The sequence below is a fragment of the Pan paniscus genome, chromosome 3 (genome assembly GCF_029289425.2).
Source record: "Pan paniscus chromosome 3, NHGRI_mPanPan1-v2.0_pri, whole genome shotgun sequence".
NCBI classification, from domain to species: domain Eukaryota; kingdom Metazoa; phylum Chordata; class Mammalia; order Primates; family Hominidae; genus Pan; species Pan paniscus.
In genome coordinates, this window is record NC_073252.2 from 41,817,667 (window position 1) to 41,834,479 (window position 16,813).

The following is a 16,813-nucleotide window of genomic DNA, read 5'->3' on the forward strand; positions in this document are numbered from 1 at the left end:
CCTCTGGTGTGAATTCTTTCCTAGGAGTGAAACTGTCCTCTCTGGCTTTAGTTACATCCAAACAGCTGCCACAGGATGGCAAAGAAGAAATGGAAAGCGCTCCAAGAGATTCTGAGAGGCTGTCAAAGGCAGAAAGATCAGAGGACAGCAGCCAGCCACTGTGAGCATCTTGCCTGCGCTCCGCTCCGTGGTGTGTTGCCCCTGCTGTGTGTGGCTGTCGTGTTCCCAAAAAAACAGCTTAAAGTCACAGTCTGCAGCTGGCGACTGATAGAGTGTGGAGTAAAGTCACTAAAAGAGTGTGCTTATCCCAAGATCAGAGTTCTGCTTCTGGTGCCCGCTCTGGGTAGATATTTTAGCCTTTGCATGTGGCTGAGTACTGGCCAAATTTCATTCTCAGGACTCATGAAAACCAGAAAGGGACCCCCATTCCTGTGTGAGTATCAGCTGCATGACAGAGGGTCCCAGTATTCAAAAGGGAGATTTCCTGCTCAGCTGCTCTGTGTGCCGCTGCCTCCAGGGATGCTGGCTTCTTCTGTCTTGAATTAACGCCAGTGAGTGACACTACTGAAAATATCTTTAGCAGTAAGTGGCCTTTGACTGGCTGGACTGAATGTTGCCCTAGGCTGTGTCCTCTGGCCTCTGAGTGTGAGGCTTCAGGGACAGAAGAGAAGTTGGAGAAGATGACAGCTCCTGCCTGGAGTGGCAGTGGACTGAAAGGCCAGCGAAAGTTGGATGATTCACGAAAAGATGACATGATGGCCAGGAGAACTGGGATGTCCCTTAGACACACTGGATCCAACCCAAACCAGTTCCTTCCAGTTCCATTTGCAAAGCAACAGGATGTGGAAGAATCTTCTAAAGGTCTACCCATGAAAGATCAGAGGTCAGAAGGTTATTCTGTGCCCTTGTGACTTTGTTTCTCCAGTCTGAGCTTTCAGTGTGTTCTTAATGCATTATGGCACCTCAGTGCCACTTACCTGCTGTTTCTAGCAGAAACAGAATGATTAAAATTGGCCTCATCTGCGAAGAATTTTTTCTTCTTTTTACATGTAAGCAGGTGTGATTCAGTGGTGAATTTACCTGTTAAACATTTTTTTCTGACTCTTGTGGACTGAATAAATGGGAAATTCTTTTATTTCTTTCTAGCTCACATAGGAGCCTTTGGGCAAAGGGGTTGAACTTCTATCTGACTTACTTGATTTCACTTTGATTCCAGGTCCAAAGAAGGTGAATACATTTATAAAAGTTGTAATTATATTAATTTTTCAACATTAGCAAACACTCGTTGCCTTCTGCAGGTAGGATTTCTATTCCATGCTCTGACTTGACTTAGAGTCAACCATGACTTGATGACGACTAAGGAAATAATTATCCTGGGGTTCCTGTTCCAGTTTAGGGTCCTATGTGTTGAAGCCTCTCTTGCCATTTAATAAAAGTGATACATTTTTGTTAAATGTATGGTAAGCCTACCAATGTAGGGCAAAGAAGTGAGGAGGGCTTTGCATAATTTATAAGCTCACCATAAAATAGGAAGCAATGGAGTTCTGCTTCTCCAAGGACCCTGATGGCAGTGGGAGAGAAGGCAGAGTGGGAGGCAAGGAGAACAGTAGGTAATCTCTCCAGATTTTTAAAAAATCAATACCCTAGCCATCTTGATCACCTGAATTTAATCTATATTTTACATTCTTCTGAATAAAACAGTAATGGAGCCTAGCACTGTTTTCAGGGAGCAGAAGTAATATTTGTGCTTTACAACCACAGAGTGCTTTGTAGCGTTTCCTGTGTGTCTGCTCCCTCAAGCTCACCTTGTCCTGGGAATTCACAGGTAGGTTGAAGGAATCTATGTTAGCTCCATTTCACAGATAAGAAGGCTGATGTAGAGAAAAGCTGCGTGAGTGGATCACACATGATTCCCGAGCTGGTTAGGACTGGGAAGACAGAGGAACAGAGTGGTGAAGTGGGTCCTCCACAGTTACTCACTTTCCAGATGCCCTGGACTTGACCCTGGATCCGCGGGCTTCTGTAAAGCAAGTTAGAATGAAAGGAAAGAAGGAGGTGAGGCCTAGAGACTGCCTACTGGATACATTTAGGTGCTCTCCCATTCATTTATTCCTTACACTACCTTTGAGAGGAAGAATTTTCATCTGCATTTTGCAGTTAGGAAACTGAGGTCCACATGTACACAGCTGGTACCTACAGAGCCAAGATCCAAACTCAGCTCTGTCAGAGTGGAAAACCAGCATCCCTCTCCAGCATGATGCCTACACGAGTAACTAGAGGAGACTGTGGAAGCCTGAGGAATTCTCTGTCACTTTTTTTTTTTTTTTTTTGAGATGGAGTCTTGCTTTGTTGCCCAGACTGGAGTGCAGGGCCCGATCTCAGCTCACTGAAACCTCTGCCCATTCAAGCGATTCTTATGCCTCAGCCTCCTGAATAGCTGGGATTATATGCGCCCTCCACCACGCCCAGCTAATTTTTGTATTTTTAGTAGAGACGGGGTTTCGCTGTGTTGGCCAGGCTGGTCTGGAACTCCTGACCTCAAGTGATCCACCTGCCTTGGTCTCCCAAAGTCCCGGGATTACAGGTTTGAGCCACTGCACCTGGCCTGTCACTCTCTTTGTGATTCTGGAAAGATTCCTCTTTATTTTCACATGGGAATGGACGGTTACTCTGAGCACAGGGAGGAATGGTCAGGTGAACTATGTGACATATTGTGTGAATGAGCCAGCAAACACTGTCGGTATGCACATTTCCTATCAACAAGTGTTTATCAAGTAATAATCACTATGTGTAAAGCACTGTGCTGGATGCTGGGGGTGATCTTAGATGAGCAGTAAAAACACTTTAAGCTAACGCTAGTTCATGATATAGAAATAGATAACTATCGAATTATTGATTCTGAAATGCTTTATTAGTAGTGAAAGTTACATAAATACAGGCAATGGGTGCATAGGCTATTCCCTTTATCTTTCTACCTACCCCTACCCTCAAAAGTAAACTTTATTTTATTTTTTTGAGACAGGATCTCACTCCATCACCCAAGCTAGTGTGATCACAGTTCACTGCAGCATATCCCTTCCAGACTTGAGCAATCCTCCCACCTCAGCCTCCCAAGTAGCTGGGACCACAGGCGTACACCACTACACCTGGCTGATTTTTTTGTTTTTATTTTGTAGAGGCAGAGTCTCACTATGTTGCCCAGGCTGGTCTCAAACTCCTGGCCTCAAGTGATCCTCTAACTTCAGCCTCCCAAGTGTTGGGATTATAGGCATGAGCCACCATGCCTGGCCTCAAAATTAAACTTTATTGACTTTTTTTTTTTTTTTTGTAGGATGCTTTTGTCAACTGTGACCTGCGTGGCCAATTTTTACCTCATAACCTATTGAGTCACGTACTTTGCATTGGAAAGATTGCTTTATTACTTTTTTTTTTTTTTTTTTTTTTTTGCTAACTTGCCTTTACTTTTTGATCTCCTGTAGGGTGATTGGGAAAGTCACTTGACACCTCAGCTCTAATTATCTTCCCCTTGCCAGCAAAGGCAATTCTGCTTAAGTTGGTGCCCTTTTAAAGCTAATACAAGTCTCAGAGGAAATTCCTTAAACCCCCAGTACATAGTAAAGGGATAAATGAAGGTTATCTTCGGAAACTGGGCTATTCTTTTCTCTTCAATTTCTAGAGCACCTGATAAGTATTTAATAAATACTTATGGACTAGTCTGGCCACTGTTCAGGGAATCCAAACAGAAAAATCTCTGCTTCTGTGGGGCTTACATTTTGGTATAGATCTACATTTATTGGTAGAGATGTCCATGAAATACTGTTAATTACTTTGTGTAGAAACAACTTAAATTCAGATATATCCTACATGCAACAACATAGTTGAAACTCACAAAATGTGCTAAAGAAGACAAACTCAAGAGTACATACTATTTGAGTCTGTTTACGTAGTACAAATCACTCAACGCTAATCTATGCATATGTTCGTTTTGTGAAAATTCATTGAAGTGTATGTGTGGTATGTGCACTTTCTGTATATAGCTTAAACTTCAATAAAATGTTAATTAAAATATTCAAATTGAAACACAAAAACACATAGCAACTATTAATAGATTCTTGATTAACCATCCATTGGGAAGAAATTCTCTGCTCTCTTCCATAGATAACTTAGAAAACACCGTGTTTGAATAAATGTATTCCAATAGGCCTATTTATTAACTGGGAAACACTTACCTAGTCTTCAGAATTAATATTGCCCTTGCACTCCTTTTCCTTTTCCTTTTCCTTTTCCTTTCCTTTCCTTTTCAGACAGAGTCTCACTCTGTTGTCACCCAGGCTGGAGTACAGTGGCGTGATCTCTGCTCACTGCAACCTCTGCCTCCCCAGTTCAGGTGATTCTTCTGCCTCACCCTGCAGAGTAGCTGGGACCACAGGTGTGCACCACCATGCCCAGCTAATTTTTTGTGTGATTGGTAGAGACAAGGCTTTGCCATGTTGCCCAGGCTGGTCTCGAACTCCTGAGCTCAAGCAATCTGCCTGCCTTGGCCTCCCAAAGTGCTTGGATTACAAGCATGAGCCACCACGCCCAGCCCACTCTCTCGATGTGAAAGAACCCGCTTGTCATCTGCTTCAATGCAGTAGTGTTTTTGAAAATTGAGAATATTAGGTTCAACTTAAGCACCTTCCGAAACGATACTCTGGAGAAGGAGAAAATGAGTCTTACTGCCAGGAGAAAAACATTCATAAACCCTTTCCTTGTCTTGTTTTTGGCCATTTCAACAGAGATTTGGGGTTTTGCATTGGTATGGTTGCCTTCACTGTGAATTAAATCATTATCAATGAATGTAGGTTATTCTAGAATGATAAAAGCATAAGAGAGAAGGGGGTATGTGTGTGTACACTCATGCATTCTGGGGTGTTTTCTCTAAGATTCTCTAAGATTTCTCTAAGATTGCAGGAAGAGATGTTTAGAAATTACCCTTTTCCTATAAACTATTGTGAAACTGATCATGGGACCAGGTAATTTTTGCTGCCGACTCCAAAATGTAATTTATTGGAAACTGGAAGCAGGACGTATTTTCTTTACTATTCTTTGTCCACCATCAGAATTGCAGAAAGGAGGAGCTTTTCAGGGTATAGGTAAGAACTGACCCTTAAAACTCGCCTTTGCTGAAGAGACAGGCATTTGTGGGAGCTGTGTTTTTTTGTTGTTGTTGTTGTTGTTGTTGTTTTTTCATGTGCTGGAAATATGGTTTGTAATGTTCTAATATTTTTCTAATTTAGTCTTTTTGCTTTAGACTCATTTAGACTTCCGGTGACTATCGCAGAGGGTACAACTTTATGGATCTAAATTATCAGGAGAATATAAAAGATTAGAAAAAAACTTTAGTTTTTCAAGTTATGGAGTATCATTCAAGTCTGGTTTTGATTAAGGCTACCTAGTTTTCTAGGAATTGTGGTTTCTGTCAAATGCATGCGGAAGGCACTGATTGGGGTTCTGGTTGGAGTTCTGGTTTCCCTTCAGAAAACTGCAGAAACACTCTTTGATGTTATTTGTGCAAATGCATTAACATCTCAGGGACAGGGTCAGTAAGGGTGCACTTGTACAGTGGGTGTCCATTACAGCCCATTACTGCTGAACATAAAGGCACAAAAAGTTGAACTGTTTGTGAATGACTGTAATACATGTTTGTTTTCTAAGCTGCCTTCTCTAAACACTGTGGATTGCACCTAAGCCTTTCTGTGTTTATATTGAACAGATTCTTTCTTTTTGGGTAGTGTGGGGATTATTTTCATTTCTCTTCTGGGTTTTGAGATAAATTTTGCATTTTTTAGAAATATCAAGACTTGTCTTTGATTTTCAGCGGCCAATGAATATTGCTAATTGTATAATGCCATTTCTCTTTCAGTATCTCAGCAAAAAAGGTTTGGCGCACATGTATTTCACCGGCAGTTTTTATTTCCAGCTTGCTTACAGTGTTCACTTTCAACTCTGCCAGTCCTCTAATTTTTTATTTGATCTTATAGATACGGTCCGAGAACTCCTGTGTCTGATGACGCAGAGTAAGTTGCCTTGTATTTGTAGGATTACATTAATTACTAGCCTAAACTGCATGCTTCCAGTACTTACCACTAATTGAAACGCAACTGATGCAAGTGAACTGAATAGTTAGCTGACTTGTGCAGCAAAGCACTTGAAGTTGGAATGCAGAGCATACATTCTGTGCAGGAAAGATGAATGAAAAAGCAACTTAAGCATGATTCTAATATGAAGCTGCTGCTTGAAACTTAACATTTGCTTTTCATAGACTGGGCATGTTAAAGTCGTTGTTCTTGTTATGGTCTGAACATTGGTACCCCTTCTGAACTATAGATTTATTTAAAGGGCATTCTGAGTTTTGCACTTAATTCTTGATATGTTGGGGCTTAGAGTTAACAATGAGGTAGTCATTCCCATAGTCTCATTTTTTAACTAAGAAAATAAATCCCAAACCACTAATTATAGATTCAGAAGCCCAAGTTCCTCCCAGGTTGGAGTCACATAAACTGTGGGATGCTTGAGACCAAAACATTGGAGTTTTGCTCAAGTCCCATGGCTTAGCAAGGGGCCAAGGATGTAAGACATGACTGGCCCTTCCCCTCCCTGCTGCTTGGTTTTCACTCAACCAAGCAGAGGTTCATTCCTTATCCCGTACTCCACATCCAAATTTGAGAAGACTCCAAACCCTCCCATTTGTGACCACATTAACTCTGCTTCAGAAATGGATTTCCCATATGCAGATCATTCTGCAACTGATATTCAAGGCAAACTTTTTTTTTTTTGCAAAATACTAGCCTTCTCAGATTCAAGTAATTTGTATTTGAAGAAACATGATTAATATCTAAATCCAGCATCAGTAGTCTGCTGATCCTGATATTGAGGAGCATTTTGTGGCCTCGTGGGAGCCTGGGCCACCCAGAATGTAATCACCAGTCCTCCTCTGCCTATCCTTTCCTGAGCCTCAGTTTCAAGTCACACAATGAGGAATTTGAATAGAATTTGCATGTAGAACATGCAAACATCATTTCCACCAATGACAATGAGATTAGGCAAAAAATTAAGTGTCTTCAGATTGTGCTATTTTCATGTTTGTGTTCAAGATGTCTGCTTAGTTTGGACTCTGAGCCCTAAGTGGTCAAACTCCAGGGCCAAGTTTCCCATGTGTGATCTGACATAAAGAACACTCATGCCTCAAAACCAAATTCAGCCTGAGCTTGACTGACTGCACAGAGTTAAGTAGTCTGTAAAATTGAGCCCTGGTTATTACTTTTCAAACCTGCAATGGCAATATTTAACATTCACTGAAAGGAGGATTTTATAAGATTGATAGGCAAAACACTACTTTGGTTTGGTGAGCAAAAACATTTTGATAGAATGGATTTCTTCTTCATCAATGCAAGGCTGCTATACAATTTGCTTAAAATAGACCCCTGGGAAAGGTGAAAGAAAGGAAGGGAAATTAAAGAGTTTCTGAATTTTGCCTTCACCTCAACACAAAACTTCACCCACAGGAAAAGTTAATGATTTCTTAAAAGGGGTGGGGACAGGGACTCCCTTCTTGCCTTCTCTAAGTTTACAAAATGCAGCCCCAGGGACCAAGAAGAGTAAAAGGAGCTTTTTTTCCAGAGCTCTTATCTAGGGATATCCAAAGTGCTGAGTTTCCTGCTTAGAGCAGATACAACTTACATGAAACCATGTGGGGAACAAAATGAAAAGTTGATATCAGGAATTTATTCTTAAAATAGAAACTTATACTATTTTTAGTTTATTCCCTTAATATCTCCTTTTTCCAAAATCTTTAAAGGCAGTTTTTTGGCACAGGCTATATTTATTAATAATTGACACATTCTTAAAATAGAGCCCAATCAAAAAAAAGATGAGCCCTTTAACGAGAATATAGGTCAGGGGCAGACCTACCACACAGGCAAACGGAGAAATTTCCACCTCCTAACCAGCCAAGAATGTTTCCGTAGATTTAATTTCACCTTCTTGCCCTTTTCTTCACTTGCACACTCTTTCCCTCCCAATACCTGGCCCACCAAAGAAGTCGGTACGTTGTGAGAGCCATAGGCCATTTTATTCTGAATTCCTTTACCGTAGACTTGGCCCAGAAACAATTTCCAGGCCCTTGGGGTAATTCCATCCCGGCCCTCAAAAATGCCAACCCACCACCAAGGGAGACTCCTGGACTCTGCAGCCAGGAGCCCTCATCCCAACAGCCCAAGGGCATAGACGTAGGTACTGAGGAGCACAGGATTAGTCCAAGTCACATTAATATTCTGGAAGCTGGCCATCTCCAGGATCCCATATCCGCCAACCCCCATCCCCAGACACACACCTCTTCATTTGGGAGGCCAAGTCTAACCTGAACTAGGGAACATGTTCTGAATGACAACTCAGCCCATTTTCTTTCTAGTATTATCAATTCTCAACTTCTTAATTTTTTTTTTGAAAATGGCATAAATATATCACTCATAGGTTTGTTATTTCTTTTTTGGCCAGTTTGCTGATATTTCTTAAAAAAAAAAATCTTGAGAAAAAAAATCGTACAGGTTGAGCCTGCCTTATAGAAAATGTTTGGAATGAGAAGTGTTTCAGATTTTGAACTTTTTTAGATTTTGGAATATTTGCATATACATAGTGAAGTATCTTGAGGATGGAACCCAAGTCTAAACATGAAATTCATTTATGTTCCATATATACCTTATACCTATAGACTGGAGGTGATTTTATACAATAGTTTAAATAATTTTGTGCATGAAACAAAGTTTTGGCTGCACCCCATCACACAAGGTCAGGTGTGGAATTCTCCACTTGTGGGGTCATGTCAGCATTCAAAAAGTTTTGGAGTTTGGAGCATTTCAGATTTCAGATTTTTGGATTAGGGATGTTCAACCATGTACTTCCTGGTACATGAAAGGGCAAACGAGTTTCTCCTTTTATTTAACTAACTGGCTTCTGGCCACATTTGGGCTGAGCTAGTTAGAGCTTCACAGTGGGAGTAGAGATGGGAACGCAGGACAGACAAAGGTAATTCTTAAGGTCTGCTCTCATTTTCTCCATGCCCATTGGGTGAGATAATCAAACCCCAGATCCTGGAGAAGGCTGCCATTTTCTTCTTGGGGTCCCAGAAGAAAACCTGGATCTATGGCCACCCATACTGGCCTAAACCAAAATTCTGACCTGTAGATATTATAGATGGCAGAGTTGAATGAAGGGACCTCTTTTCTCTCCTATAATCTACAAACTACTTAGTGGGATGGTAAGAGGGTCCCAGCTCAGAGAGGTTTAAGTCTTCTAAGATCTTAGCAAAGATTATAAATCACCTTAAAAGATGAACTGACTAGATTGAATATTTTAAAAGTAAGATTTTCTTTTTTAAACTGTGAGAGGAAGAATGGGATGAATTTTTGTGTCTTTCTGGAAGGCCTGCTTAAGTGAATTTTGATCCATGAAGTTTAAAAGCATGGGTTAGACTTTTCTACCTAATCCTGCAAATTTCTTAGTCTTTCTTAGATACCATTAATCAATAGTCTAAAATAGATGAAAAATCACAGCCCTTCTCCTCTATCGAGGACTACAGTTTCTTTCTTTTTCTTTTCTTTCATTCTTTATTTTATTTTATTTTTTTTGAGATAGAGTCTCGCTCTGTCACCCAGGCTGGAGTGCAGTGATGTAATCTCAGCTCACTGCAACTTCTGCCTCCCAGGTTCAAGCCATCCTCCTGCCTCAACCTCCCTAGTAGCTGGGACTATAGGCGTGTGCCAGCATGCCTGGCTAATTTTTTTTCTTTTTTCTTTTTTTTTTTGTATTTTTAGTAGAGAAGGGGTTTCACCATGTTGGCCAGGCTGGTCTTGAATTCCTGACCTCAAGTGATCTGCCCACCTTGGCCTCCCAGAGCGCTGGGATTACAGGCGTGAGCCACCACACCTGGCCCAGCTTATTTTTTCTAGAAGCCACAGCTGCTGAAATCAACGTTCTCCACTGAATACATGGAGGCAGCATTATGCAATGGCTTGTCATATCCATGCTAATAGAAACCTCAGCTAAGAGTCCTTCTGTGCAGCCAGATTATTAGAATACTCTTGGGGAAGACAGGTTACAAGTACAGTTTTTCAGTTTAGTTCTCTTAGACTTAAATTGTCCAACATCTGGAGAGCAGAGAGAGGCACTCACACATTTATACACATTCCTTTTGAGTGGATTGAAGGGAAGGTGGGCAGCCATTGCTTTGGGGGTCATCTTCCAGACAGCTGCCTGCTAGGGAGCCCTTTGCATTCGATGATGCTGCTGCTGTTCATTGTCTGGCCATGGGAGTAACAATTTTGGACATCATTGATGATGTCTGGAATTCTTTGGTGTCTAAGTGCATGGTAGTTTTTTTTTTCTTTGTGTTAGGCTGGTTTCAAAAATGGACTGTCACCATATTTTGTTGCTAGCACTTAACAGTGAGCTTTTAAGAGCCCTCTATGTCTTGAATTTTGGGCTCCATAGCCCACTTGTCCCAAAGTGAGTCATTTCTTTGAAAGAAAAATAAAAGGAGGAGGATTTTGCTTTGGTTTCTATTTCTGTTTTCATCTTGCTGCTTCAGCTTTTGCTGTAACAAAGGTTTATGTAAGCATCACAAAAAAGTCCCTATGGTCTTGCACAACATTTAATAAGCTCCTATAAAACATATAAATTATATGTATGCACAGTCTAAGAGTTTTTTAAAGATTGATTTCCCTTGCATTTTTCTTTTAAAAGAGATATTCAGAGTTATCCTGACAAAAATTAAATGACTGTGTGCATATTAGAATACAAAATATATACCTAATTTATGTGTTTTACTCCTTACTGTTGTTATAAAATGCCTTGTTTTCTTGATTCCAAGATGCCATCAACTGCACTATCAATTACAGCAGTTTTACAAGAAATAAAAAGAAATGATTACAATGAACATATACATCAGCCATCCATAGTTGTCAGATGCATCTAAAATTCAATAAAATAAAATAAGAAAAAGTGAGTGTCTTAAACTTAAGGCCAAATGATATTTTTTTGGAAATGGAGAAATTGCCTCCATTCACATAGGAAGCCTTTAAGCCAGCTTTCTACACAAAGAAGCATTTAACGTAATACAGTTTTACTTCATGGAACACCGCCCTCTTTCCCCACAAATTCTACCCAGGTTATACCTTTTAATTATCTTAATTTTATTTTTTAAATGCATTTCCAAGTGAGAGGAGCCTGGGGCTTCAAATACCATTTTTCTAGCTCTTCTTTAAACCTATTTTGGCACCTACATATAAAATGATATTGACCCGATTCAGTGACATCACTGAAGACAAAGACGGTCACATTTTGGCGTTTGCGGCAAAAGGAGGCGGTGGGGTGCCAGCACGCCCACCGCCCGCCCAGGGCCAGAACACACCGCCAGTCACGCGCTGTGCGCAGCCCGGGAAGGGGGCAGTTTTCCAAGCCCGGTAGCGCCCCCACGCGGCAGGACGCCCAGGCGCGCGGAGACGCGACGGGCGCTGATCGCGGTCCCTCTTGTGTTCGCTCTCTCCGCACTCAGGAGCACCAGCATGTTTGACATGCGGTGTGAGGAGGAGGCCGCGGTGCAGCCGCACAGCAGGGCCCGCCAGGAGCAGCTGCAGCTGATAAATAACCAGCTGAGGGAAGAGGACGACAAATGGCAAGATGTGAGTTCTGGCCAAGGCGCGCGGGCAGCGGGGAGGCTTCTGGCAGCAGAAAATCCAGCCGGGTGGGTAGACGTGGACTTGAAAGCCATGCGGGGAAAGGGAGCCCCTAGAGGGTTTCAAAAGGTGACACGGTAAATGTGGGACTCAAAGGAAGGTGAGTAGCAGCGTGAAGGTATGGAGTGATGGCCCAGACATGTAATCAGCAAACACCCTGGCCAGAAGCTTGGTCACAAAAGAGGGGAGGGGAGGCAGGAAACTGGAATGGGTTGTAGAATTGAGGCTGCACTATCTTCTGAGGTTATATATTTGAAATTGATCATGATGATGATGGTAGTAACGATAACAATGACCAACATCAAATGTGTACCAGTACCAGGCATTGTTCTAAGTACTTTGCATGCATTCATTTAATCCTCTTAGTAACTCAATGAACTAGCAACTCTTATTGTCCTCGATTCCACAGACGAATCCCAGCACAGCTGTCACTTGCTGAACGTCACATAGCTAGCGAGTGGGGGAGCCAGGATTAGAACCAGGGAAGGAAGGCTAAAGAGGCTGATGAGGGCTTTGAGATTGTGTGCTGAGAGCCAAAGCGGGGAGAGAGGAGGGAGAGTGGATTATTTCATTTAATTCTCACAAAGCACTCTGGAGGTAGCTATTGCAAACTTGACTCCACCTTTAGTTTAAAAAGTTAACTTCTCCAAAGTTCATAAAATATAGTAACAATTATGTCTAAAATATCTTGAGCACTTACTATGTGCCTGGCACCTTACGTCTATTTTCACATTTAACCCTGCAAGCTTGTAAGAATAGGTGCTATTATCATCATTTTAGAGAGGAGAAAATGGAGGCACAGGGAGACTAAGAAACATGCCTGAGATTCCAAAGCATGGAAAAGACAGAGCTGGGATTATTTCCCACAGCTGCAACCCCAACCATCTGCCTCCAGAATCCTCACTCCTCATCATTATGCTATAACTACCTGTAGGATTGTGGTGAGGTTGTTGTAAGGATCAGATGAATTAATACATATAGAATCACCAGATCTAAAGACTCCAAAACAGTTTTTTTTCTGCCTTGACTACCTTCCATGTGGAAACTGTAAATGAATCCCTACTATTCTATTGTCAGCAAATCTGTTCACAATGCAGAGGTTATAAATAGGAAGGAATGAAGTTTCTTACAGTTACCTTGTGAGGCAATTCTCTGAAATTTGGCAACTGACATGAAATGTGATTGCATATTTCACACTGCCATATTTAAATAAATGTGCAGCCCTGCTATGGATACTGTAGATAATATCTGGATGTTTCTGCCTTTGAGGCATTCCAGTTCCAACCAGACTTACATTGGATTGTGTGGGAATGCACACGATGTTATAGTGCCTGGGCCCATAGTCAGTTCTCTAAAGAGTAGAAATGACTAAACTCTGAAGAATAGAAATGGAATTATGCACAAGTCTGAAGAAGAATATTATATCTTTCTTTCCCTGCCAGGACCTGGCTCGTTGGAAGAGTCGTAGAAGAAGTGTTTCTCAGGACTTAATCAAGAAAGAGGAAGAAAGGAAAAAAATGGAGAAGTTACTGGCTGGAGAAGATGGGACAAGTGAACGAAGGAAAAGCATCAAAACCTACAGAGAAATTGTTCAAGAAAAGTGAGTTCTTTCTGTTGTCGTTTTTAATGTACAATATTATCTAGGTGTTTTTTTTTTCTAAAAATTATTGGCTGTCACAAAGGTTCTGATAGTAACATTTTATATTCCCTGTACTATCTCTTCAGTGCTACCTTCGTTTCTACCAAGGTCTTCTTTGCAATTTTCATTAGTTGACTTTGTTATTGCTTCTCCCATGTCCTTTAGAGAGCGGAGAGAGAGAGAGTTGCATGAAGCATATAAGAACGCTCGGTCCCAGGAGGAGGCAGAGGGGATCCTTCAACAGTACATTGAGAGGTTCACCATCAGTGAGGCTGTTCTTGAACGCTTGGAGATGCCAAAAATTCTGGAAAGAAGCCATTCAACAGAGCCAAATTTATCCTCCTTCCTGAATGACCCCAATCCCATGAAATACCTGCGGCAACAGTCACTGCCTCCACCCAAATTCACTGCCACTGTTGAAACCACCATTGCTCGTGCCAGTGTTCTGGATACCAGCATGTCAGCAGGCAGTGGGTCTCCAAGCAAAACTGTCACTCCCAAAGCAGTGCCTATGCTGACACCCAAGCCTTACTCCCAGCCCAAAAATTCTCAAGATGTTCTGAAGACCTTTAAGGTAGGACAAGTTCCTTAAGAGTAGAACCAAAGCTGAACTCCAGGGAGTGGATGGAAAGAAGCATCATGACTCAAGAAAATGTCATTCTTTTTACCATACAAAAGAAAAATGTGTTGACATTTACAGCTGTGAAAGTCATAGGTCTCTGGAGATTTGGTTTGTAAATGCTTCAGGGACAGCTGTTTCCCTCAATTGCTGTTGTTAATACAGATGGACTCCTATAAGACTGATAATGGAGTCGTCTCCATGAGCAAGGTCTATTTTCTAGTTTGATATAATGGCATGATTTCTCTGTACTAGTGGTAAAAACCCTAATTTAGTAATACCCTAGTATTTCTAGGTATCAGGAGGTATGGCAGACTCCTCAAAACAAAATTTTATTTGCTTTTGATTCAAATAGAAGTATATGCAGCTACCTCTCTTTTAGGAAGAAATTGGCATTCAGCATCCATTTGACATTGTAGCATCCAAAAACATTTTACAATTGATAAAAATACAAGGAACACATGGGAACATGGGACATACTTGGTCCTCAAATGAGACAGGTTTTTTAAACAAGTGGAAAGAAACTGGGTTGTTTTGCTAATGAGTGTGTAAAATAGTGTTCCAGACTGAAGAACTTGTGGAAACCAAACATCTTTTCACTTCCTCAAATTCAAGTACTTTCCCTTATATCAGGAGGAAGCACTCATCCTTTGTCTTAAGTTCTTTTGACTTGTAAAGAAAAATCAGTTCCCCTTGTCCTTGCACTCAATGAGTTTGTAATAAACAGAGGTGGAATGCATCACTTGGAGATGTGACCATTACATAGAAAAGTTTTCGTAACTGATTGAGCAGTGTGATGCCACATAGCTTCCTTGCTGTATTTCAAAGAGAACAAAACCACACTTTCTGACTTTTGCTAAAATAACTCTGAATGTATCTCAAAAATCTCTATCTTAGGCTTTGATAAAACAAAAATGTCCAGACTGTCTCATCTGGATCACATTGAGCTGTTTGTCCCCTTATAAGGGCAGGGGCCATGTCTCTGTCATTCATGGCTTCATCCTGAGAGCCTGGCACAGGTGCCCAGGACAGAGTAGGCACTCAGCAAGTGCTCCTTAAATAAATAAGTGGATTTTTCCTGAGAAGATGAGCTACTAATCATATGGACTCACACACACACAGATAGACACACACATGCTCATGTGTGCTCAGTGGTCCACCTAAGTGTTTCAGAAGCTTTCCTTCACCTAGGGCCTATGATAATGAATGGCTATGGTATTTCCTGAAGGAAGATTCTATGTTGAGGTGGCCCAGAATAGGATAGAGAATACATTTATTTAACTGGATTTCCAAGGCATCTGATCAAACATTCTAGATGTCCACTTTCCCTCCTTTATCTAAATAGTGCAAAGTGATCGTTTAAACAGAAGGATTAGCATAAATGATTTTATGGCAGAACTTCAGCTCTGAGAAAACTCTGTTCTTCAGCATGGCGGCAAAGTGGAGCAAGGTGGTATGGCGGCCTCAGGAAGCACTTCCATGGAGGGGGTTATGAGAGAATTTGAGCAGAGGCCCTCTTAGAGCTGGAGATTACTCCTCACCACTCACTAGTGGGGGTCCCCTGCCTCATTGTAGGCCTCACTGGCTAGTATTTCTACTGATGGCCTACAGTTCCATTACTGAGTGCATGGACAGCAACTTTGGTCAAAGGTCAAAGTAACATGCAAATCAGACTGTTGTTACCAGCTAATAATGCCAGGACAGAAGCTAAGGGGTAGGGGTGTGTGTGTGTGTGTGTGTGTGTGTGTGTGTGTGTGTGTGTGTCTTCTTGGAGGGCAGGGCAGGGAATACAGGCCCCGTTGTTTTTCCAGTACAACAGAATTAAGAATAAAGGAAGATCAAGAGAAATAGTTTAAGGCAGTGTTTTTCAAACTGGAAGTTACCACCCGTTGCTAGGTTATAAAATCAGTTTAGTGGTTTGAAGCCAATATAAAAAAAAAAAGAACTAGAATAGAATATAATAAAAAAACATAGTGTGTCACACAATGAAGGCAAAATTGCTTGGGGCAACTTCTGTTTCAGTTATATTTATGTGTGTGTGTGTGCTGAGTTGTGATTTAAATTTCTTTTGATGGGTAACAAATAATAGAGTAAAAAGACCAGTGGCTTAAGGTAAATAAACTATAACTAATATCCAGCCTTCCATTATTTCTTTTAAAAGATTTTAAAAGGCCTAATGAGGCTGGGCGAGGTGGCTCACACCTGTAATGCCAGCACTTTGGGAGGCCGAGGCAGGCAGATCACTTGAGACCAGGAGTTCCAGACCAGTCTGGACAACATGATGAAACCCTGTCTCTACTAAAAATACAAAAATTAACCAGCCATGTTGGCATACGCCTGTAATCCCATCTACTTGGGAGGCTGAGGCATGAGAATTGCTTGAACCAGGAAGGTGGAGGCTGCAGTGAGCTGAGATTACACCACTCCACTCCAGCCTGGGTGACAGAGTGAGACTCTGTCTCAAAAAATAAATAAATACATAAATAAGAGGCCTAATGATAATAATGGCTAATAGTCAAGCACTTAAAATGTGTCAGGTACTGTTCTAAATTCTGTACATTTGATAATCCATAAAATCTCCATAACAGCACTATGAGGAAGATACTGTTACTTTAAATTTTGCATCAGAGCACAGAGAAGAGGAAACCTGTTGAAGATTCCATGCCTATTAAATGGTAGAGCCAGGTTTCAATCAGGTCACCTAACTGCACAGCTCCCTCTCAAAACCACTCTACTTTCTGCCTCAAATTTCAAGACCGAGATTTCCAGATGCCTTTCAGT

At 41.3% G+C, this 16,813-nt stretch overlaps 1 protein-coding gene across 12 annotated transcripts in view; it reads left to right on the forward strand.

Moving 5' to 3' along the window:
- Positions 1 to 16,813, forward strand: part of LIMCH1 (LIM and calponin homology domains 1) — a 339,570-nt gene that overhangs the window by 272,333 nt on the left and 50,424 nt on the right. For 11 of the 12 annotated variants that reach the window (XM_034958502.4, XM_034958506.4, XM_034958501.4 and 8 more), the window contains 4 exons: positions 6,024 to 6,059; positions 11,594 to 11,720; positions 13,217 to 13,374; positions 13,579 to 13,987. In XM_034958502.4, the coding sequence (XP_034814393.2) occupies positions 6,024 to 6,059; positions 11,594 to 11,720; positions 13,217 to 13,374; positions 13,579 to 13,987 (730 nt within the window). Of the gene's footprint in view, positions 1 to 51; positions 161 to 622; positions 884 to 6,023; positions 6,060 to 11,593; positions 11,721 to 13,216; positions 13,375 to 13,578; positions 13,988 to 16,813 lie in introns of all 12 variants that reach the window. The other variant, XM_024928494.4, reaches the window with a different exon arrangement.